General features: G+C 26.3%; 1 protein-coding gene across 1 annotated transcript; it reads left to right on the forward strand.

The window, feature by feature from the left end:
* Nucleotides 1–621: 621 nt before the first annotated feature.
* LOC114132870 (putative fatty acyl-CoA reductase CG5065) lies at nucleotides 622–25,356 on the forward strand. Its single transcript, XM_027998468.2, has 9 exons — nucleotides 622–751; nucleotides 16,116–16,322; nucleotides 16,388–16,636; nucleotides 17,875–18,020; nucleotides 19,228–19,337; nucleotides 19,415–19,613; nucleotides 20,688–20,927; nucleotides 21,351–21,608; nucleotides 22,796–25,356. The coding sequence occupies exons 1-9, from the start codon at nucleotides 725–727 to the stop codon at nucleotides 22,890–22,892; spliced, it is 1,533 nt and encodes a 510-aa protein (XP_027854269.1). The 5' UTR covers nucleotides 622–724; the 3' UTR covers nucleotides 22,893–25,356.
* The last annotated feature ends 1,971 nt before the right edge of the window (nucleotides 25,357–27,327 follow it).

The following is a 27,327-nucleotide window of genomic DNA, read 5'->3' on the forward strand; positions in this document are numbered from 1 at the left end:
TACTAATTAATAGTAATAATAAACATTAACATAATAATGTTAGTATAATAATTTTATAATTTTTTATCATGGAATTTTTTTTCCTGTGACTTTTAGAAAATTTAAATGAATGTTGGTTGTATTGACCATATGGGAAAAGATAGTTCAACCAATAGGTGTATAATAGATAATAAATCTACTGTAGGCCGTAGGCAATTTTCAATACGTTGACTCCAAGTCTTTTTGTCGTGCTGTATTCTATTTACGTTTATGCATTTGTGCAAACCATGTTGCAATCGAAAAGATGTACAATATTCTCATACACAGACAAAACGACTTTCTATTAAACAAAATAAGTGAGTTTTTCTTTTTTAACTAATCATCAAACAGATAAGTATAGGCTGAAAGTTTCAAGATGAATGTATTATTATAGGGTGGCGGTGATACCTCCCATTATACGCGATGACCCTACTTTTAACAGCGTTACTTAACGAAAACGGATTCATCGTTACGATGATACATGTGGTTATATTTATGAAATAATAATAACATGGAATTATTATTATGAAATCAAATCAGGCGTATGAGTAGGGGGGAGACTCAGAACAAGCATCCGACCGGATCGTTAACTTTCTCCCTACATCGGCCGTGCGCGATTCTTTGAATATATTCAGAATTCTGTACATGAGCCACAGTAAACCTAGCTCTGTTAATAAAGCATATTCTATTGGATAACCTATACTCGATGTCGAACCTTGTGGATTTTAATCAGGTTGGTGTAAAATATTTTATTTTTTTACAATAAATAGTACAAAAATATTTGGATAAACATAGCTAAAGTAATATTATGCTCAGCATAAAAATATATTTATTAAACAAGAAAAAACGCATATCAACTGAATTTAAACATTTTAATTATATTTATACATAATAATATATGCATGGAGTATTAGACAATAATTTCCCTCTTAAAATATAGAAAATATGGGTTTGAGATGGGAATTATTTATTTTTCTTCGATTTCCGTTACTTTATAATAATTAATAATAGCATCTCAGTTTTCAGCAAAATATTTATTTATTTGCGATTCATTCAATATAACGGTTTGTGGAATGTGGTGTTCGAAAGCGTACAAGTGTGATTAAAACTTGAGAAAATATTTCATGCCTAAGGCATTTTAATATACCTTATATTCATCTTAGATTCATCTAAGTAACAAAGCTTAAAAAAAATATTAACCAAATATATCTATACTCAAGTATAATAATAATGATCATTTCTCATTTTTACTTATTTGTTAATATTAGCTTTTACATATTGTTCAACGAAAAAAATAAATTTATGTTTATTGATTTGCTTTGCTTATTATTTATTTTATTTTTTTTTTGTAACAAATAACATGAACAATGAACATAACATAAAATAAATTATATAAAACGTGTTGTGGTATTATACATATAATCTATACGTATTAGATTTCAATGGCGATGTTGAGTTCAATACTTACCTAAAAATTAAATTTTAATTGAACAAAACAATTTAAAATAGTCAATAGATACATAATAATTACATAGAAAATATACAATCAAAAGTTGTTTCAGTTAATCATTTTTAGAATATTAAATATGAATATATATTTTGTATTTTGTTGAAATTACATAACTTATTTTTTCTATCTACATTTCATCATGCTTAATTTTGATAAACTTAATATGTTTGTCATGCAAGTGGTGAATTGTGTTTTGTTCTCTTTTAATTTAAATTCAGAGTGTGATAATTAGAAGTAATTATATTATGCATTGACATACATTTTTTTCCAAACGCCGAGCAGTTTTTTTTTTTTTTTTTTTGGTACCTAATAGGTACAGTGAAATCGTTACCCGCTATAAAAGTTTCATAAAGCAACTTTATAGCTTTAAAATTAGACATAAATGGTACTTTAATCTTCCTATTTTTGAAAGTTGGCAATAGTTATCAGAAAACGGTAGCTACGATTAGCACCTGTGCAATACATTTTTAAAAACCAGTTTGGATCATAGCTAGGCATACTCGTATTCGATGAACGTTTTTAAATTTTAACTTGATTAAGTAGATTTAAATAAAAATATCAACGTATTAAATTCAAATATATAAATATTTTTTGACAAAACAAATTAGATAATACTATTATGTTATTATTATATTACTTCATATAATAATACCATCTGTGATTATTTTAGAACTCAACATAAAGTACCAATACGTGCCAAAGATCTGTGTGAATAGCTAATAGGTTAGTGGTGTTAGAGGCTTAAAGTAATCTTAATATCTTGAATATCGCATCTTAAATGAATAATAATAAACGTGATGACAAAGAGTTTTAAGTTCCTACGATCAACATATTTTTAGTATCAACATAATAACTAAAGATCTAAAGCTCTAAATTAGTAATCAATTTACTGTACATTGTAGGCGTAAGTTTACCTGGTAATTGAGAAGGTTATAATGTAATGGATAATGTATTAAATTTAAATTCAATGAAATAGCATTGTGTACGATCAAAAATAATTCTGAGTGAAAACTATTTGAATTATTATTAACCCACAATTATGAAATTGTATTTTTGATAATAATATAAAAATTTAAAAAAATGTTCGTCTTAGTTTTCTGTTTTTTATCGATTATTTTAAAAACTATAGGAAAATGTCAAGTTTTGATTCTCATATACAAATTAGATATGTTCACTACCAAAACCTCTCTAGAAAGTAATGATCGAATCATATTTTCAAATAAAAAAATGTCACCAAACACAAAAAATACCACATTTTTAAACTAATAATTTATTTATTTATCGGCTCAGAATCTAATATTATATTATTTTAAATATTTCAATTGAATCTGTAAAATTGCAGTATTTATCTAGGTATATTTACTTAATAATGTAGTTTTTAAAGTGTATAACAAGTTATCTTGTTATAAAATCAAGTATGATTAAATTCAAATTCAAATAAATTTGTGATTTATTATAAGTCATGATGATAAAAAAATAAAAATGCCTTGATTTTTTGACATAAAATTAATTTTTTGATTTGACATTAACTCATTTATATCTAGCTTACGCTTAATATAATAATTCTTTAAAAAATGTATACTGTGCTGTATATATATATTTAAGAAATTTATAAAGTTGAAAGTATTAAACATTTTCTAAACAAAAAATCTATTAAAAAGTTTAAATATTCAACTTTTAAGTATAAATGTTATAAATTGATTTTCGAAACGTTTTACAATTTCAGTTCAGTAAATTTGACATTTTAATATAAGTTTAATCGTTTTTTTACTATAATGCTGTAAGATTATATTTTATATGTAAGTATTAAAAGCTCAAATTACTAAAAATGTATTAATTTTACCTCGAAAACATTAAAATTATAAAATTATCTAGGTACCTATTAATTTTTAAAACGCATACACGTATATTTGGTATATTGAAATGAAAAAAACAGAACACCGAGACCCTATATTAATATAAAGCTATATGCAATTGTGGCCGCATAACTATATAATAATTTATTTACCGAATATAATTTATAGATAATTAACTTCAAAACTTTGGAAATCTATCGAGGACAGTTATCCAAGTAAATCGTACGTATTACAATAATAGGAATTCGCGTTATAATCATGCCGAGTTATAAAATTAAACGGAAGAAAACCACGCGAATAAATACAAGTTCCTCCTCGTTTGCTTATAGGTATTTGTTTTACGTGATAAAAATAACGATGTTGTAATACGCTGTGTGTTTTTGCTCACGAGCAACAGTTTGAAAATAATCAGCAGCATCCGTTGGGATGGGGCGAAAGCTTAATGGGCCGAGAAGATCCCTTAGACCCAATGTACTGGAAGACATTGTTCTTGACCGAATTACGAGCACGTAATGGGCTTTGAATAAAAAGTCGACTTTCGATTCTCAGTGGCTTTTGCACGTATAATATTATCATTATATTGTAGTTTTCAGTGGACATTAAGGTGTGCATTATTATTGTTTTACTGTATAAGCTTTCACGGCACGCACTAGTGTCAACTACGTACTTCCTAAATATATTGTACAAGGTGATCATTTCAAATGTCAACAGACATAATAATATATCGAAATGTACGTTTTAGAAACATATGTTATTTACGTCGTTAAAAAACAACATTTTTTAAAAATAATTTTATCCTTTAATTTTTTACCATTATCATTTTTTTTTTTTTTTAATTTATTATTATTAATGACAGCATACATTTTTAATTTCTAACTTTAAATCAGAATATTAATATCCCAGTTATTTTATTATAATCACTTAACCTTTAAATAAGTATTTAATTTAAAGAATAAGCTACCAATTCAAAATGCGATTTTTATACATATTATGTATAGATAAATAATTTGTTCTAGAATATGAAATTAAAAAAAAAAAAAAAATTATGATGCATTGATGAAAAAAAAATTAATAATGAGAACTATAAAATATATATATATATATTTGTTTTTAAAAGCTTTGTTTTCTATTAATTTCAAATTATGTACTTATGACAAAAAAGTTAATATATTTCAAGAAAAATACACATGCGAATTTACTTCTAAAGTTCTAAAAGAATCATCTTGTATTTAATATTTGGTTTAATATTTTAAATACTTATTACAAGTTATTTGTTTCTGTATTGAGCTTTTAGTTATAATTATTTTTTGAAATAATATTTTTTAACTAAAATAAATATTTTAGGGTTCACTCTAAGTGTTCTAGAATATAATTTATAACTGCTCGCAAAAATTTTCTTTTGATTATTAGATATTATATTCATATGAAAATATGAGAGTACTATAAATTCATTTTGAATCTGATATAATTTGTTATATATATATATATATACTTGTTTTTACAGATATTTTAACATTACAAAGTTAGATAGTGTTTAACATTATATTAAAAAATAAGAAGTTAAATGATACTATTTTATTGCATTGACGGTCTGATGAATAAAACTGTGAGATAAAAAAAAAGTGTTTTTCTTTTGAGAAATCACTGTAGCTGAAGTATCAGATTAGATGATATATTATACTACAGGATATTATATTTTATGCACAAACACAAAATAAAACGTTTTGTTTTTAAATAATTATATTGTTATCTAAACAACAATTGTAATTATATTATTTTAATAAATTATATTTTAATTATATCTATCGTAGAAACTACAAAACCATAACATTTTTGTGCAACAATAATTGACAAATTGACCCCCAATGCGGAAGAACGACTGCACTTACATTATTATAAACCATTTGGGTGAAAGTTAATTTAGAAAAATCTACTAAGGTTATAATTAATTTAGAAAATAAAGTTATTCGTATAATAACTTTTCACAAGCACTTTTAATAGATACATGGTTTTTAATTTTTATTTACAATTAAAATGTTGTTAAACATTACTCGAGGTATAAATTATAATACGGAGTAGTAACATTGTCAATCTTTGATAAGGTGTAACAATGAAAGATAAATATCAAACAGAGTAATACGAAATTAATTAATTTATCACACTTTATAACTCAAATGTTATTTTTTATTACATAGATTTTATTTGTTATTGTAATTTTCATTGTATTTTAGGGCTGAATCTACTAAGCACGTACTTATTTAACAAAAATTAGTTAGCATGTAAGTGGGCGGGTTATATAAAACCATAAATGTTAATGTGAATGAACAAAAATATTCGGATTCATTTTTGTAATTTAGTAGTAGCCGCATATCAACTTTCATACACATATTCGGTTTACATAATAATTATTGTATTTAAAAAAAATTAAGCCTACAACCGGGGTATTTATTTATTTTTGATTCAACTACATATTCTGTATATATTTTATGAATATTCTGTACCTATTGATAAATTTAATTAAATTTTAATTCGTAACCAATGATTAGGGGGATATTTAATTTTAAAACAAGAATGTTACAAATTTGTTTCTAGGTATTTAAATAATAAAGCATGTAGCAATGAATGTTCTTAATACACCGATATATCGGTACTGATAGGTATGGCAAATATGTGTATCATCGTTTATACAGATACATATGATAATTACATATTATAAAAAAATAAACATATCATATATTCTCGTTTACTTATATACCTACAATAATTACAATAATACAGAGTTGAGATTTAGCTGAGTGAAAGTATTATGCCGATGTCTATAGAAAAAAAGAGAATCTTAAATTCCAATAATAGACTTGTACAAGCGCGCATATAAGTTGAGTGCACCACATCCGCTTTTAAACCCGTTTATTGAGCATAATATTATGTAGGTATCTGCCTATCTAGCATTAAGGTGACTATTATTAATTATTATTATATTAATTATTTTTCCGATTTATATGGTATTGGATGTATTTCGATGATTGATTTGGATAATTTATTAATGTCTGCAAATTATAATTTCTACATATAATTTTTAATACGTACATTATTGAACTGAAAATATTTTTTAAACATTTCTACAGTAAACTTCAATTAATTTTTAGTCATCAACACAATAATTGGCATCGGAGAAGATTTTTAAACTAGTTTTCAGTTTTACAATAACGAATATAATTTACATTGTTCAGTTGTAATGCAATCTAAAATTATTAGCTATATTAATTAAACGGTTATATGAGTCGGATTTATATATAATCTTACCGTTTAGAGATTCAGTTTTTTTTTATGCCACAGGCTTGTATGCGAGGTACGTTCATAAGTTATGTAATTTTTTGCTCTGACACCAGACGTCTGGTTAGAAATTTAAGATTTTATCTAGACACTACAGTAGTATATTAATAATTACACTATTGTTTTTAAGATCAAGGTTGAATGCATTTCGTAAAAATACTACAAGTGCATGTATTTAATGTTAAACAGCGAATTTCAGTTAATTTGGATAATTATGATTAAAATTGTACTATTTTTTTTATGCAATCATATTTTGACCCATTCTAGGAGTATAATATCTTACCCAGTATATGCATAAATATAATTATCAACTAGGTAACTCATACTATAAGGAAAATTTCGTCCTTTAATTGAATTATTTATGTAGTCGTTTCTCTTGATTCAAATGACCAATTTGCGTTACAGTTAAATGAAGAACTGAAGATTAATAACCTGTTTGCTGTTACAGATGTAATTTATCTGTACATTCGGATGTCTTTTCAACATAATATTATTTTATCCAAGTGGATTACATTTGTAATTAGAAAAATGTCGTTGACGGCTTTATGTGTACTATTATATTAATGTATTAGGTACACGTTTATAAAATCTTCAATCATAAAATTGTGTTGTTTCTTTTTTATAAACTAGAGAAATCATATTATATTTTTTCCGCATCGGTTGACTGTTCTGGTTTTTCTTTTTCAATAATTATTTGTTACTTGACACCATCAATAATTGCTTTAGTTACCTACACTATACACATACAAATATATATTTTCCAGAGTACAAGTAGCGCTGTAATTAAAATACCTAATTAAAATCCTAAACAGCAGCTAACTATACGTATACGACTATCGGTGTGGTGGACGTTTGCATAACACTGTTATTTTCTTAAATAATATAAAGCTGTATTATGCATTTACGTGAAAACTTAGAATACAGTGTTGGTATTTTGCGCTACGTAACACTTCATGTTATTCCGGCTAATTATAATTTATTGTTTTGTCAATATAATTTAACGCCATATTATATATTATACTGGCTTAATAATTCGACCTCGCCGAGGTAAAAATGAACGAATCTACTCGCTTTGTGAATTAATTTAATCAAGATGGGTAATCCGCCTATGTCGGATTAGATATAGCACTTGGTATATTTTTAAACGCGATTCAAACTATGCTCTTTAAACTTTTCTGATATCTCTAAAAACAACCTCTGAAACTTCTGTCAACATCGGTCGAGTAGTTTTTAAGTTTATATAAGCTATAAACATTATAGGATATTGCCTTATTTGTCGTACATTTGAATAACAAATAATAAATTAAATATTGATTTCTGTTATTCAAAAAAATCTTGTAGAAACACATGATGATGGTTGGCCAGTCTATAGGAAAACATTGTTTTTAAAATTGTATTACTATAACCAATGGAAACCTTGAATTTTACGTTCAAGTATATATAAAAAAAAAAATATTAGATTTTCGTGAGTCAAAACAAAATGCACGTAAAAGCAAACCAAAAACACCATACTAGGGTTAAACATTTAAGATTAAAACACCTTCCAAGTCTTAAGAAAAGAAATCTATTAATATAGCTTTTATTACAATATCTAAAATTAGCCAAAAAAATAAATTTCACATTTTTATATATTTATAATATAATAAATAATAATATTAAATTAAAATCATATTTTTAATTTTATAACAATATTATTAGTTACGTACCTTATTTGGTAGCATACTAAGAAAATAAATTCATCCTTTGGTGACATTCTACACCTATATTGTATATTTTCATTTCTTTCATTGTATTTTTCTATTGTTTGTTGAGTTGTCACCTTTGCTTGTTATTCTGACGCTATAGCGGCTTCCAACATGTTGGAGTGGTATAGTATACATAGTGTTTGCTATTGGCCGGTCTTCGTTGCACTTGTCATTTCACTTGTTATCCTCCTTATGGTATCCTCGTTTTTAGTCCCGTCGTCGTAGTATGAGTTTTTTACACTTATCTTTTTAATGGATTTTTACCTCAACCCGTAACAAATTTAAAAAAAAAATCAACTTTATTTTTTTAACGCTTGAAGCTATATACCGTTGTAATAATATTTTCGTTGTCTGTTGCGGAAAATTTTAAATTTCACATCCTCGGTGAAAATATTTTTTTTTTATAATCCACTCAATATAATAAATAATTTGTATGATTCAATAATATTATATTATATAAATATTTTTTTATCGTAATATGTAGGTATAATTTAATACACTATGTAAATAAACTGTACCTTGTTTAATTAATAATAGTTCACTTTTTTTTTTTACATTTATAATATTGATTATTATAGGTACTCAAGTACCTACACTAAACTAAAAATATATTTTACAGCTAAATTACAAAAAAAAAAAAAAATACCTAAAATAATTAGTAAAATGTTATACTTTTTAATTGCATTAAACTGTGTAGTATAATAATATAATTACTATAAAAAAAATTAAAAGTAAATATTTATATATGCTGAAAATGTTAAAGATTATTCAAAGTATACCTAGTTGAATAGTAAATAAATATTATATACAATTTAATTTTTATATTATTACATAGAATTTTAATTAAATTATATTAGAACTGGTATGATATTTTGAGCGAAACTCAGAAAATAAGTATATTATATTTATAGTATTTATTTTTATCAATTTCTATTTATATATATTTGTTAAAATTATTGAAAGAACGAATATTAAAATATCATCATATTGATGTTGAGTACCTATATAATATACATCATATAACAGTATTATGTTGATTACTCATTTATGTCCATTTATTATTATGTCAACACTCCAGTTATTTAAATATATCTAATTTGACAGTTAAATACAGATTTTATTATAAATGAAAAATGAGAAATTAATTATTAGTAAGCTTATAAATTTTCCCTTTAAATGTACCTAATAATCAATACTTTTAGCTTGTAAATTTTATTCTGTCATTTTTTTTTTTAACCTGTAATATTGTACATTCATAAAATATTTTCTATGTTATAATTGATATAATAATGCCTGAACAATATTTTAATTTTAATTATAAATACTTATGGTTTGGTTGTTGAATAATATAGATTTTAAACGACTTTTGCCACTATTATAATATTAAAGTGTCTAATTAAATATAATACACATTTGTAATGTTTGTTTAAGCGTTTAAATTAATCCTACTTAGGTTTTCACAGTATTCAATTTATCAATCATTCACAAATGGAATAAGCGTTTTAAATAAAACAAAATCAACTACTATACATAATTTTATTATTACTATAGCTACAGTAAAAGTAATGGATTTTAAAATTAGTTCAACGAATATTGTTTTAAATGTTTAATATTACTCTACGATTTCACAATGCATTTAATTAGTAATTATGACTTATGTACAAAATAATTAAATATTTAATTATCATAAAAATCAATTTCTGAATTAATTAAAAACATATTAAAATCATATTTAGGATAGTCATTACTACAATATTCAGTTTTTGTTCATATGGTATATTTAATAGAAGTTTGAATAAATTACGAGTCGATTATAATTTATAAGAAGTATATAACAAGCATTTCAGGTTAAATGTTAATCTTAATTTTAATGACAGTTAATAATGAACCTCCACTGGAAAAAATATTTGTTTTATATGAATTAATTATTTTTAATATTAACAACTCATAGTGAAGTCTATCACCATTTCGAGTAACTTATCCAATCAAATATAAGCTTAGGTGAAAGTTCTAATTTATAAATTAATAACTTACTTCTGTTATAGTAAATATTATATTTCGTCCATCATTTTGCAAATATCTGACATGCTAGTGAGATACATAGTGCGAGAACGCAAGTCATAGGTCATTAGAAATAGTTATCAATAATTTTAGTCTCTAGGTACCTACTTTAAGTTACGAGTAGATACATAGGACTTCAGAAGTCCAGATTGTGTAAAGTGACATAGCTAACATCCGATTCCTTGGTGGAGAGTGAAATACGCTTCTGATAAACTTATCGACTAACACTTGTCAGCCATCAAACCCAAATACCCCGAAGTGTTGAAGTTCATCATTACAGATATATTATTCAGTAAATATTTACATAAGTATAACAAAATATCTGAGACCAGTGAGAATATTATTTCAACTTAAAGTTTATTTTTGTGAAATATGTTTTCTAGTTACTTACTTCTATAATATTTTTGTAGAATATTAAGTTTTTATGTTGTTATTTCATTAGTCTTTGAATACCTTGTCAGAAATTGATTAATTTAAATTGTTCATAACTATGCCAATAATGAATTGTATTTTGTCATATTGTTAAATGTGTAATTTTGTGTTGTATTATATAACTTATTATTGTATTTTGTTATTTATTGATTAATTTTGGAGTTTTAATAATACCATTATTTTATGCTGCAATATAATTAAATAAATATAAATTGTCGCATAGCGCTAAAACATTATGCAATAAATGGAATACAGTAGCTGATATCCAAGCGAAAGTTATTATTATTATTGTAGATTATCAATCATTCAATCATTGGTAAGGTACTCTATATACACAGTAGCTGGAAGTATGTACTTCTTACCAACAATCCGAGTACAATTTAATTTTAAAAAATATTGTGATATGTTGTACGATAACTAAGTAATAATTAGTCATTCATAATAATTGTACTGACATTTCCAAATATATGTTAAATGTTCCTTAGTTATATAAAGAAAATAAGAAATATAATTATCAATAGACAGTAGACACCTATTATATAATATATGATAGAATTAATATTTCAAATATTTGTATTTTATTAAATATATCAAAATTGATCAAATTGATTTTAATTTACTTTATTATTAAATTGACTGTAGTTTATTTTATATCAACAATATTTTCATAATCTAGATACAATTTTATTTATATAATATGTAGGTAAACAGTTATATGTACAGTGGAGTACAAAGCGGGTTTTCAGAGTACAACACCTCTCCCCGCTTTTTAAATTTAAAACTATATCATCTCTTATTTTTTTTAAAATAGATTTTTATGAAATTTTTATCCAAATAATATATGCAGAAGTCGTTACTAATAATTATATATTAATCAGATGATTTTTCATAATTTGTTCAAAAATATAGACTAAGTAATTGGCTTAATTGATGCATAATATATTAGGTATAGAATTAATAGCATGAAATAGCTCAAAAGGATGCTATTCAATGAGATGGCACTACCACTACCAATAAATAATTTGTTTTTGTATAAAAACTAATATTAACGCGACATAAAATTCATCATAATATTTATGTCCTTTCTACAAACAACTATACGATACTTTATATAATCAAAACATTTATCGTAAATAAATTTAAATATCGATAAAGGTATACTAGGCACGATGAGTGATATGTTTGTTTTTACATGAAATAATCAATAATTTATAATTGTAATTCTATAGTTGTTTAAAGCTTTAATTATTACATATTTTTTTTTTTTTTTGAAAGTCTATACTTGTAATTCGTTAACATATAGTAAGTATCTTATTATTTCAATTTCAGATCCATTTTTTTTTTTTTACTTGGCAATTAGTGACAATATTAATGGTATACTCTTAAAAAAATTTATCGCATGCAACGATGTTTCTTAGCTATTTCGAAACCACGTAAAAACTTAACGAATTATGATAAAATTTAGCAACCGAAAATGTATTCAATCACTATTTAACCGACTTAGATATTATTTGAACAATTACATACCTACCTAAATCTTGCGGTTAATTATGACCACATCATCGGCAGTATAATATTATATAATGCGTATATTTATATGTCTAAACAAATCGTAAAGTGCGTGCATATCGAGATCGAAATGTGAAAAGATAATTGTTTTCACTCGAATAGATAGTTGTGCCAATACCTACCTCGGAAATATTGTTTCATAATGATCGAATAACGTGTTTTGCGGCGTTTGGGTGATATTTTATTACACTCTCCGTGCGGCGGACGAAAATAAATACAAACTAGTTTTATTTTTACCCGCTTTGCGCAACCTCTTAAAGTTCATAAGCTATCTTCATTAGAGAAGTTTACGCGTAGAAGTTCATTATGTTGTGTTTTGTTAATCTCGCCACCACGAGTCTGGTAGATAAAGTGCGAAATCCGAGGCTTATAATTAAAATTGTTCAATACCCATCTACGTGGTTTCTACACGATGAGACGCTGATTACTTCTGATAACAATACGATTCCAGTAGGAAGTTGTGCGTGTGTCGTACAATCGTATATATTATTATATACGTTAAGTACACTTGCATTTTATCGCGTGCGGGATTTAAAATACGATAAGTAATACTTATTGACGTTATTTATTCGTATTCAATACAATATATTAAATTGTAAGTGGACACTATATTAAATACGAATTATTTTTCCCCTTTAATTCATATACAAAATACTTTCAAATATTATGAAAGTAATAGTGATATTTATAGAATAATATTGTTTAAAAATAGCAAAACTACTTGATTTGGAAAAGTCACCCATAAGGCCATAAAATATATAGGTAATCTCATAAAGCTTTAGATAAAAAGTATTAGGTACATAGTGAGTAGTTCACACGACATCAGTTTTTTTAATTTTTTTTTTTTTTTATTTCCGTTGGAGATAGATTTCATTTAAAATATATATGATTAAGTGCGTAAGATATTCAAGAATTGTTTTTATTTGAAGGATTGCACATATAACTTTGATATGAGTAATACTGTTAACATGTGATTGTAAATGTGAACTTTATTAATTATAAATAAATAACTATGAGACTCATTAAACAATATTACTTATATTCAATTTTTATATAGTTGAAAATATTTTTAGTTATTTAGTTAATAAGGTATTATTATTTATTATGTCGAAGTTTTAGTCTCTTCTTCCAAACGTTTATCACTTTCTCTTTATCGCAGACACATTCTATCTTTTTCTATCTCTGTTGACATGGCATTTAAAATAAGTAGCGATTTAAACTTTTTTTCTTAAAATATTTATATGCTACGGGCATTAGTCAACTTTGAGATTTATCACAGTTATAATAATAATTAGTTAATTTAAGCAAAAAACTAATCAGCCTCAAGTTTCAAGAACTATATATTAAAAATCTTTAAGTATTTAGTTGTTTATATACTTTACCTTACGGGTAATTTAACTTTCATGAAACAACTTAAAAAAGAAAATATTTTTGTGCAGTATATTTAGTTATTATTGTACATATTTTATAGTGCAACATTTAAATGTTTCGAATGACATTATTTATATTATATTATTTTATTTTATTACATACAGCCTATGATTGCAAGTTATAAACTGTGTAATACATTCAAAATTTTTTTTTTTTTTTAATTAGTTCACATATTACAGATTAAATGAAAATAATATTAATACATGATAATCATTAAAAGATTTTTACTTTTTGAATGTACATTTATTTAGAAATTCATTTTTTACTAATTCTTTGTATGTTTTTGAAAAATGTATACTCATATGTAGTTGCAATACTTAAGTATAGTAGATGTATATTTAAGTGCATATTATATTATGTTGTATGTACTACAAAATCGAGATTTTTAATATTATTAAACCGTATTTAAATGTAAAAATAATATGTTAATTGTTAAGTTTGGAGATTTATTCCAAGATTTTGGTATACTTGTCTTAGTTTGAAAATAATTAAATAAAAATAATACCTAAAAGATTTTTAAGGACAGCAAATAAAATCGAACTGACAATTTACAAATAACTTTCTATGAACTTAACTTCATATAGTAACAGTCTAAATTGTATTCTTATAATTCAGAAGTTTTTATTTTTAAAACAATTTGTACATTATAATTATCTTCAAAAAATTTAATGTTTTTATTAATATCAATTTGGTACAGTATCATCTTATAGTTTTCAGTGTAAAAGTTTTCGCTTTTATAAATTAAAACAGATGGATTATGTATAATGTATTTGTGTATACCTACATCATGTAAAAATAATTTTAATACTATAACTTCTAATAAACTCTAGATAAATATATATTTTTTTAAACTTTCAAGACGTATAAAATAAAATTGGGCAACTTTAAAATTTCCAAAACAATAAATAATATATTATCATAATTATAATAAGTAAAAATTGAACTATATTTTTTATTACTTTGGGAGGTTAGATAGTAGGCCTTAACTTGTATTAACGCACTTGATGATATTGATGTTTAAACTTTTACTATTTCTGAAATACCTTGAAATTTGAAATCTGAAATAGTATTTTACAGTACTATATATTATTATTTAACATTGAGTATTATTTTACGAAAATAGGTTTAAGCAATGCACAACATGGCTATGGAAATTATTTATTACATGTATAAAAACTTTAGTAGTTATCGCATATTTTTCAATTAATAATTTTAAGTTCATAATCTATAATTCTGTAAAATACATCGTTTTCGATTAGAATATAATTCAAATTATAATGCGTTTTAATTATTAGTAGTTTTATATAATATTTTTGTTATGATTTTATAATTATAAACATTATAGTAGATACCTATTATTTGATAATAATATGTAAATGTAGAATTCGTCACACTCTTGTGCACGTTGCTATTATTGTATATATGTTGCTATTATTTTTTATACTTTCATAATATTATAATCAAAAAACTAAAATAAAATAGTTTTTAAATAACAAATTAGCCTATATAACCTTAATGGTAGGTATAATAAGCCACTCATACGTAATAGCCACAAACTAGTTTTCAACTTTAAGTAATCGTCGATAGATTCCGTAAGAGTCAGTCTTCTATTTTTGACCTCGGCACTATCATTAAAATACCGCTACGCATGTATAATATTATTATCATAAATTATTTTGTATTGTAATTTACTATTATCACACAGTGATAATATGTATAATTCGTATAATTAGTTTGAAATAATATGTATAGGTACAATCATTTTTTCCCGTCGTTTATGATGCAGATTTTAAATAATATTATAATTATTCCCCTTATTGCGATTTAAATTAGTAATTTAATTATAATTCGATTAACTCTAAAATAACAGTTTAATTTATGCGTCTATTTTTAATTTATTAGTGTAATACGAAATTAGGAACATTTTACATGTTAATTAAATAATAATATTATAATTGTTATTTTATACCCATTAGTATTTATTGTACAATATACAAAATATCATGTTTACACCAATAAATTAAAAATCTAATTTAGATACTTTATTTATAAATTCCATGTAGATAAATACATTTTCAATATTATAAAGGAAATTCATTTTATAATACGCACGAGGTTATTGTAGATGAAAGTATTAATTTTTTATCCGTTTGTTCATAGATTGAGTCAAAAATGGAAAAAAGTGTAATATCTCAGTTTTTTAATGACCGGTCCATATTTGTCACTGGAAGTACGGGCCTTATGGGAAAAGTGCTCGTCTGGAAACTGTTGTACAGCTGTCCAGGAATAAAAAAAATTTTCGTGTTGATAAGATCAAAAAGAGGCAAGTCCGCTCTTTTGCGATACCAAGAAATCATTAAAGCACCGGTGAGAATGTTAATTATTAGATATATATTATAATATTTAACGAGATTTCAATATTTCGGCGATAGTTGTTTGATTCTATTAGAAAAACAAATAAATCACTGCTGTCCAAACTGCAAGTGGTATGCGGTGATGTAGGTCTAGAGGGACTTGGCATCTCAGAGGAAATGAAGGAAAAGTTGATATCGGACGTTTCGATTGTTTTTCATGGAGCGGCTACGTTGAACTTGGACGCATCACTGAACGAGGCTATAAACTTGAACACGACTGGAACGCTACGCATGCTCGAGTTTTGCTCCAACATGAAAAAATTAGAGGTAATAATAATATAATATCGTATATTAATATTATACGTAATTAGTTTACACAGAAATAATATGTGATATAAATATTAGGTATATAAATGACCAAAAACGCGTAGATTTTTACTTTGTGTCGATATAAACAATATAACTATTATAATTAATACTCAATATTTCAAGTATTTTAATTAAATGATGTAATATAAAAAAAGCAATCTATAGAATACTATCCACTATGCTTGAAAACAAATTATCTGACCGAGATTTGACATTTACATACCAACATATTTGCACAAAGCTTTGAAGTAATGATAATTTTTTTTTTTTTTAATGCGCAAATGTAATGTTATAGTAAATGGGTGTTATAGGAATTTAACCATTTTAAAGTATTAAACGTAGGACAAGTGGTGTATGAGGTGTCATGTTAATGAATATGTTGCTAGGAAGCCCTTTTCTACGCATCAACAAGTTCTACTCATGACAAAATCAATAATAACATCTACTTTGTTACAATTTTTTTTATCAATATATATTTATATAATATATAATCATATGACGCATATGTGAATCCAGTACGCTTAAATTAATTTGATATCCACACATTTAAAAATGATTGCGAATTAGAAAATTAGAAAATTTTAATTTGTTATCATATTCAAACAATTTCCACTCACTGCAATTGCCTTTAATATGACAGAAAGGTATAGAAACACATACGTTTGTTGATTTAGGAAAATTAAATTCTTACCAGTTAACACAGTTTCAGAAATTATAAATAAGTCAAAATATTTGACTGGAGTATTTTTTTTTTATACTTCTTTTAACCATGATAATGTGGTAAAGATTATTTTCAAATTACTTCCGTATAATAATATAAAATATAAATCACATTGGTCTTTCTAAAGATTAGCTTCACTGTATTGATTATGTACCTGCCTAGAAAATTACGTCTGACCGATCATAGCACGTGTTATATAAAAGTTGTAATACGGATTTTGGTCGATTACGGTAGTTACGTGCGTTTTCGACCACAAAATTCAATTCGTTTGGGTGTTGAAAACTTCAAAAAGTTGTTGATCGCCCAACTTGCGAGTGTAAATAAATTGGTACCTACCGAAAATGTGACAAATCACGTTTTCTCGTTAAGACTGCGGTGATCCGGTCGCTGTAGTATTATAAAGTTTACAACCGTGTATCTACCTGTAAATAACCTATCAGGTACCAATGGTAATACAACAATGCGAATGTTTCAGGCTTTCGTTCATTTCTCCACGGCGTTTTGTCACGTAGACTTGGACACGTTAAACGAAGAAGTTCACAAATCGGCTTTCGACGCACATAACATAATGAGGTTACCGTCTTGGCTCGACGAAAACTCTATCAAGATGGTCACACCTCAGTAAGAAAAACAATTACATTCTCATTATAACGTAGTCCGATTGATTACCGTAATGTAAAATGAAGATGCAATTGCATAAGCCCACCAGTGATGATATTATTATAAAGTTTCTATAATTACACATTTTGTCAATAAATGACAAGTCTAAAAATCGTATGTGACTCGGGTGACGGAAAGAATTACAGCAGTCATACCCAATGTTATTATTCCGCGTGAAAACTTCTTTTCGATTTCACGAGATACTAGTGTAGAAATAAGCCATGAAATGATATATTTTTTTTGTTTTTCACCAAAAATTATGGCTAATCTATGAACTGATTTAAGATGTATCCGTATAATATGTATACGTAAATAATCGTTTCGCGACTAAAATTATCTATTTTTAATAGCTAATAAAAAAGTTCTAGTCGTATTGATTTTACCAAAAACCGTATTTTCAACATATTTATGTCGTACACTCGTAAATAAAGTGGAAAAATAAAGATGACCTTTCAATATGACATTCGTACTCAGTTATCTAAGTATACTTCGTTTAAAAAGGCTATTTTATTTACTAGAAATTAACATTTTTTGAATTTAACTGAATGGGTTTTGACGATAAGTTAAAATTAATTAAAATACAACATCAGTTTAGCATATTTATTGTGCTCAGATTGTTCGAGTTAGTACAACATTAAAAAAAATCATGCGATTTATTATCTTAGTGATTTTAAAAAAAAAAAAAAAAAAAAAAAATAGTACTACCTAACCATGAACTTAAAAGATGCTAAAATGATGTTGAATACTAGCATTAAATGCATATCAATTCATATAAGAATTTTCAACCTGATTTTGTAGTGTTAGTATTTTTTACTTATCAACAAAAATTGTTTAGTTAATTATTAAAAACATTTAAAATGAATAAAAAAAAAAAGTAAAAACGTACCAATCATCATTAAAACTAGGTGTATACTGAGTACTGCATCTACCATAATTGTCCATTATATATAATATAATATGATAGGAACAATAGTGTTTTTAAACTAAAACATTACTTATATCAGTTACATCAATTCTTACTTTCATTCATACGGTTTACGTACACTGGTGCGCTGTAGGTTAACTTTGCTATAAACGTACAATTCATTATACAAAGTATCATGCAATTTCTACGATGACAATTTGGATAGCTTTTAATTAACATCGGACCGATTCCATATGATTACAGCTTGATAAATCCACATCCCAACACTTACACGTTTTCTAAACGATTAGCCGAAGACGTGGTCAGCGATTTTTATCCACAGCTTCCGGTCGTCATAGCAAGGCCTTCAATAGGTAAGATGGTCATTCGATAGTAGTGTGGTGTCATTGATGTTAGGTAATCATAAAACTTATCAGTTGTTTTTCCGCAGTGACACCAGCGCTCAAAGAACCTCTGCCCGGCTGGGTGGATAATCTGAATGGACCCACAGGAATATTGGCTGCGGGAGGCAAAGGCGTGCTCCGGTCCATACTTTGCAATTCGGAATATACCGCCGAAGCCGTGCCGGTGGACTTTGCAATAAATGCCGTGATCGTGATCGCGTGGAAAACAGCAATCACTAAACAAAAGCAAGTACAGCCTATAGACTATGGTACAATAGTAATATAATATATATAAGCAATAGCTTGCAATAGGATACATACGATTTTCTCATAGTAGGTGAGGATCATGACATTTTTAAACAAATAATTTTGGAAAATGAATCTATATGGGGCATAAGTACAAGTACATTTTTCATAAAAATTATTTGAACTGTTGCTACATATTATGTACCTACACAACAAAAATAAATATTTAATTGCTAACTTTAAGTAATATATTATAATACTTTATGAATTTTGATCGAATTGTAGATAATAATTTTTAGTGTTATAGGTATACAAGTAGTTATTATCATTTGTTAACTCATTCAATATTTTATTTGAATGTATTAATATTTCTTTTTAAACTACCACCATTGTAATCTTGTTATGATTTTAAAATATATAAAATAATCACATCAAATCACATAATTTTACAAAATTTAAATACATACTTTACTTAATAAACAAATCGTCAATAGAAATTTATAAAATTTATAAAAGTAAACTATAATCTGCATAAATTAAGTTGTATCTAGTAAACTTTTACTAACTCGATTTGAGCAGCAAATATATACTTTTCCTGCGGTGTTTCTTAAAATGTAGATTTTAAATCTATAAAAAGTTTCTAGCCTTGAACATTTTGCTTTCCATAAATTCAACATTGATTTCTTACTTTTGTGTCTTGACGTTGTTTATGTTTATTATTATTATAAAATATGTTTTTTTTTATATATTCTATTAGTATTTCTTAACACCTCTAATTTAACATAATAATTATTAAATTATAAAATACGATAATAACTGTCCATAAAAATAATTGGATAGTAAAAAAAAAAAATCATAGGGGTTGGTATAATAATTTATCTCTCATATTACTCGTGTTACTGACAATAGCGATGAATATCGGAGACTACCGATATTCGATTTTACGCTGTACGGTAAAATAATAATTAAATTAACTACATTATCATGCGAAACCATTTTTTTTTCGATTGTACGCAAGTCTGTATAGTACATTATTATTATTTTTTTTAATAATATGTATTTTGTGTTGTACAGGACTACCGCCGTTCCCGTTTATAATTTGACCCAACACAATCTGAATCCAATCACTTGGGAAACCGTTATGACCAAAGGGAGAGAAGAGACTATGAAAAATCCGTTTGAGCTCATGCTGTGGTATCCCACAGGATCGTTAACATCCAACCGATTCCTTCACACTTACAAAGTTATATGTTACCATTGGATACCGGCCTACCTGATTGACGGGATTTTGTTTTTGCTTGGCCAAAAACGTTTGTAAGTATCTAAGTTTAAAACGAAGACATATATTATATTGCTCGAAATAATTATTACTATTACCACATTCGTGAAAAATATTTCCAGAAATATTTACCTAATTACTCCACAAAAGAATTTAGAAAGTATTTAATTTTTTTATTTATTTTATTAATTAATTGTTTCAAAAAATGAATCTTTTTACAGACTTAAGTATTTGAGAAGTTATTAAAAAAAATTGAAATTGTCGATAAAATTATTTAAATATAAGTTATTACAAACCCAGATAACCTGTTATTTTATTAAATTATACAACTATATATAATTAATATCCACCAAAATCGATAGTTTTATTTTAACGTGTTAATACATAATAACAATGATATATGATCGTTTCTGGAAAATAGAAGTGAACACATTGGTTTTTTATATTTTTGTATACAGTATGATCAGAGTTCAGCAAAAGATATCGGATGGTCTTCGTGTTCTCCAGTATTTCACATTGAGAAATTGGGACTTCACCAACGACCGATTGTTGGCGCTCCGGGAAAGTTTGTGTGACGTGGACCGAGAAGAGTTCAACATGGATTTCGAGAAAATGGATATGGACGCATATTTCAGAGATTGTATTTTGGGTGCCCGTCAGTATTGCCTGAAAGAAGACCCGGCGTCCATACCCAAGGCCAGGAAAACCCTGAAAGTGTAAGTGTACTTTTTAACACAAATTTACGAACAGATGTTATCATGGTTTAATACTTTAATTTTAATTAATTTGCGCACATTTTCAGATACACATATAAAAATAAATAATAATAATTATAATAATTATTGACTTCATATTATGCTTCGTGTATTGATTTCAGAGTTGAATAATTTTTTCCTAATTCGTAGCTCATTCATTTGGTTTGACCCATGTACCTACAAATAATTTTATGTGTTTCAATTTAATACGATTTGTCTTAATAATTTCTGTTAATATAATCAGATCGCAGTAAATATCATGATTATGCAGTACATTAATAGATTAATTGATAAATCTATAAGAGTTATTGATCATTACTACGCTAGCATGATATATTTTCATTTTATTTTCTAAACTTACAAAAATGTTTATTATTTATTAAATGAAACTCATTGTTTGCCATAAAATTGTTTTTTGAAGAACATTTTGTGATTTTAAAAACCATTGAACGACACAATTAAACTTAAAAATTTTCCCAAGATTATAGCTTATATTTGTCACAAATAATTGCAAGAAATATATTACCCGTTTACAATATATCAGATTTATCATAAAATTAGTACTTTATATAGGTACATATATTTTGAGGTTTACTCGTAAGAAGAATTCTACAGTCGGTCGAAAGTTATACATGTCTGGATTGAAAGAATCTGATAAAATATGATAGACAATTCTCAAATATATTTTTAAATAAACTTTTATGTTATTCTCTAATCAAATATTATACTGTTATTATTTGGTTTATCAATCATCATTCATCACTGAACACGAAATCTTTATTTGTGTATACCATTTATTATTCGACTTATTAATTTCTGTTTATTGACTCTAATCATCGTACAAACTAATGTAAATAGGTTAGTAAAAACGTTATAAAGTATAATATCAACAATGTTATATAATAACAAAAGTGTATAATCAGTAAATATCATCTGAAATCAGAAATCATATTATATATGAATCAATTACTCGAGTTCTATAATATAATTCCATAGTTCTATAATATGTTGACGAAACTTCATTGTTTATGATTTTATAATCAAACAGGTGGTCAAAAAATGTGTAAAAATTGTATTGTTTGTGTAAATGAATGACCATAACTTAACTCACCAAACCGTTAATAATGATTTGCTATTATTTTTTGCAGACTTTACGTGTTGGACTTGGTGGTGATATACCTGAAGTACGCTCTCGTCGCCTGGCTGCTGTACAAGATGTACGAAGTGGTTTCGGCTGTCGTTTAAGTCACAACAATGTTATCACGCGGTACATAATTATTATTACTATTTCATAAATTATTATTATTCGATATCATTCCCCGCTTTATTATCGTATTCCTGTAGATATCCACGTAAATGTTGTTATTTTCCTATTTATTTTTGGTCAAACGAAACTATCGACTAATTATAATATTATTCGTCACAGACATTAATTTTTGTATACTGCCTCCCATCCGTATACTTTAACATCTTTAAGTAAGAACTGTACAATTGCAGTCACATGTCTGTTGACGTTTTCAAAACGACAGCCCCTTGACGTTTTGTGGCGTGATGTGACGTGTACGTGCCGTAGGGGCACGAGTATAATATTATGTTGTAATTGACACGTCTTACCAGATTTCTGAGCGAGTCATCGGTGGGTCACTTACAACATATTACAATCAACATTGCCCGTAAGACGTTCGACTTCCACAAATACTTTTAAAATGTATTACCGCATCGTGTTCGCAATAATATTATTATTATCTTTTTAACAATCGCTACACCGACACTATAGGATAATATTATATTTGGGCGCTCATAATAGTTTAGGACGTATATAGTAACGTAGTTTTAGGTTATATTACAGCATTATATCGGCTCGATCAATAAATGTAAAGATATCTTATCTTAGGCGCACACAATTCTTCGCGGACAACATATCACTCCAAAACGAATTATTATCGTTTGAAGGTAATAACAATAGTGTTCTGTTTTAAGTCGAACATATCTCAAATGTACACAATTTGTTATTAATAATTTTAATTTTCAATCAAACGTAATTAATAATCATGACTATTATAATATGATAAACATAATGTTTCGTCAGCTGTCTATTGTTTCGGAAATAACGAAAAATTATGAATGGAGTATTGAGATGTAATTCAGTATTGTATTTTAGTTGTATAATGTACGTTTATACACATAACATAATACTTAGGTATATTATATACTTTTACAGTTATTTTTTTTTACCTTTTTTTACTTGAAATATTATTAAAATGAGAAATGTTTTAGTGGTATCATTATTATTTTTGTTATTGTTATAGTTACTATATTATTGTTTTTATTATTATTATTATTATCATTAACTTTATATTTGCTACTATTATTTTGTTTAAATGTTTTTTCCTCTTTTTGCCAAAAATTAAGCATTTATCGATATTTTTGCAGTAGCATTACGTTTGAACGTAATTTACTTAGATTGCTTTTTTATTTTTTTGTTAATATCCACTCATTTTTACCTTTCTCGAAAATAGTATAGACTTTCATTTTCCCGCGCCTCGGCTGTTTCCTCCCCTCGGAAATGACAAAAGCCTGTTTCGACTGCTTTGTATCCCATCCCGACCGCCATCACCACCACCGCTACCACCGTCCGTATCGCACACCGGTAGGAAAATGCGCCTCTTAAAAGTATTTAAACGTATTGTTCGCACAGAAGAAAGCAGACATCACAAGTGCCTTTTATAGTACAACGTCGAGCTGCATCTTTTGTTCGTCCGACCACTCGCTCCGGGCGAGCACTTACCATTCTGTCAAATGTGATATTATAGGAGAAAATTGTCGACCGAAAAGTGAAAAAAAAAATGTTTCTCCCCCCCGTAAGAGGATCAATAAAACGAAAAACAAAGAATCGTCAAATTTTTTCATTAATCCGATTCCGCGTCATGGTGCACACGGTGGTGGCGACGCGGTATTATCATCGCGAGCCACTAGAGTCTCTGGTGATTGATCACTGCGCAATGTACAAAGCCACCACGGTGGTCATATTCGCGATCTATCTTTTGTTAGTTTTGTATGCATATATATATATCATGTGCACACACACACATTTCTAAATTTGGTAAATCAACTCACGTCTGAAACTCGGGTTAAAGAAGAACGATGACAGTCTATTACAGTTAAATACCATATACGTGGTCACTGTACCCCATCTTTTACCGGAATTGTTTCATCGATCTTTTATTTGACCATATATTATTTTATACGCTACACATCAAGCAAAATATACTTGGAAGCGTACTCCAATAAATTGCACTTTTATTTTTTAAATTCATTTTTATATAGTTTTATTATTTCACACAACGAGAACACGTTGTTATAATTTATAATGAACTAATTGCGATTATTGCCGATGTTATATTATTATATAAAGTACTTATACAATTTAATTATAAAACTCAATAAAAGTTCTATAACTTGTAAACTAGTGTGACTTTTGGCTTATGCATAGTTTAACTGTATTATATACCTAGACATTTTAAGTTTATATTAAATTATATTAAACCTGTGTATGTCAATGAAATTAATGTTGATATCTACCTACCTAATTTTTTTATCATTTTTCAAAAAACAACCGCATTAATTATTATTTTAATTTGTAATTTTATTTGTTAAAAATATTATATGTACCTAATGTTGTTATATAAAATAAATGTATTAAAACAAACTGTGTTATTTTTTTTCTGTTTAAAATAACTTTGTCCTCAATATTATAAGAATATTGATATCACTTTTCTGATTGGCTTCTAATGTAAAAATAACAATATGATAAAATATAATACTACCATAATATAACCCTTTAAAGGTGTTAATATTGGAAAATATAATTATGTAACCTGCAAACATCAACTGCACCTTTACATAATAGAAGTTGTTCGACCGAAAGGCAACGTAGTTTCACCAATTGTATATTAATTAATTTATAAGCCAAAAACCATGAAATCTGAAGTAGCTGTAGGTACAGGGTGAATTTGTGCATACTAATTGTGTCACAAAATTATTAACAAGTGTATCAAAAACTAAAAAGGCGTATAGATGGACACTGACTACCAAGTAAGTTAATAATAATTTATTTTGTGTTATTGTTTCTTTATTTGTAATTTGTATACATCAGTAATAATTTATCTTTATCGCAAAACCGTTTATGTATTATGTTGATTATAAAATTAATTTGAATTAAACGTAAAATATGGTCATAAAACAGTGTTAAAAGTATAATAACATGTTTCAAGTAAACAAATAATTATTTTTTCACCGTACTTAATTGTACTGCAATCCGTATTTACTTGACATAGAATGCACTTTATATTTACGCATCGTGTATTATTCATAATACATATCATGTTTATACAGCTGCACGATGTCTATGGGTTTAATGAACGTCGTAAACTGCAGTTGATTACACCAGTTTCCCTATTATTTGTTTGTCAATCATCTCACTGCTTTTCGTGATGACGTGTGTGCACAATGCCATATTCTGCTGAATACATTTGATTGTAAGTGGTCAATTATAAACGGGTATAGTTTGGTTTGTCTGTTTTAATGGTGTGATATAAATCAACCAATCAGAGTATATCAGAGAACATCGTCAGTTTAATCATGTTTGTTAATTATATCGTGTCACAAATAATAATACACGTGTAATGCATCAAATACTATTATAGTATTCATAGATAAGTCAAATCGGCTTTTACATCGGTCACTTCACGATCTCCACAAAACAATATAATCGATAGACAGGTATGTATAGGTAGTATGCACATTATGTTATTATAATTTATTTATAATCTAAATGTGTACAAATATATTCAATATATTATAAGTACTTACAAAATATCCAAATGTACTTATAAAGTTTATTGAGAAATCGATGTATAGTTTATCTTATATTCTTAACCATACTAAAAACGTTAACGTGAAATTATAAAGTCACCTTTCAATATGAAACTTGTAGAACGTATTAAATAATGTTTGTATTAAAAAAAAAAAGTGATAAATACTGATTGTATTCAATGCAATACAAATCACATAGGTAATCAATTATGAAAAAAAAAATAATAATAATTGATATAATATAATACATTGATTCCTCGTTTTTTTTTCTAAAACAAAATAAATAAAATGCGTTTTAAAATAACATTTACTCCACGGTGGCTAAACACAATGGCTTTAAATTAATTCGCTTCAACGATGCTAGGATAGAATCGATTGTTCATGGCGTTTTAATTTTATAAAACCTTTTTTAAATGATAGATGTGCTTTTACTTAAATGATTTCACGTGAACAATTGAGGATTATAAAAACTTAGTTTTAAAATGAAAAACGTTTAAAACTTTGAACGAATTTAAAGTCTAAAGATAAAATTTCTTATACTGGATTATATCAGCAAATGGTTACAACTAAAATTTCCCTAATTTTCTTGCAAAACAAAAAATTATTTTGTTAACATTTGTGGATTTGTTGACTTGTATTAACATTTTGAAAAATTCGCATATCAAAGCAAATAAACAGTCGTCACACTTGAGGTGATATGAAATGGTACCTTATCCCTAACATATACTGATATTATGTTTGAACAAATATTCAAATATTTCCTTTAGTATAAACATTTTAATAACTGAAACAATTATTTCTAATT

This window comes from Aphis gossypii, chromosome 1 (assembly GCF_020184175.1).
Source record: "Aphis gossypii isolate Hap1 chromosome 1, ASM2018417v2, whole genome shotgun sequence".
Classification (NCBI taxonomy): domain Eukaryota; kingdom Metazoa; phylum Arthropoda; class Insecta; order Hemiptera; family Aphididae; genus Aphis; species Aphis gossypii.

Excerpts from the sequence above, each read along its gene's own strand:
- LOC114132870 (XM_027998468.2), top strand. The coding sequence starts at position 725 with ATGTCGAACCTTGTGGATTTTAATCAG. Across the intron at positions 752-16,115 it reads ACCTTGTGGATTTTAATCAG|ATTGAGTCAAAAATGGAAAA; the intron begins GTTGGTGTAAAA and ends GTTTGTTCATAG. Across the intron at positions 21,609-22,795 it reads GCCAGGAAAACCCTGAAAGT|ACTTTACGTGTTGGACTTGG; the intron begins GTAAGTGTACTT and ends TATTTTTTGCAG.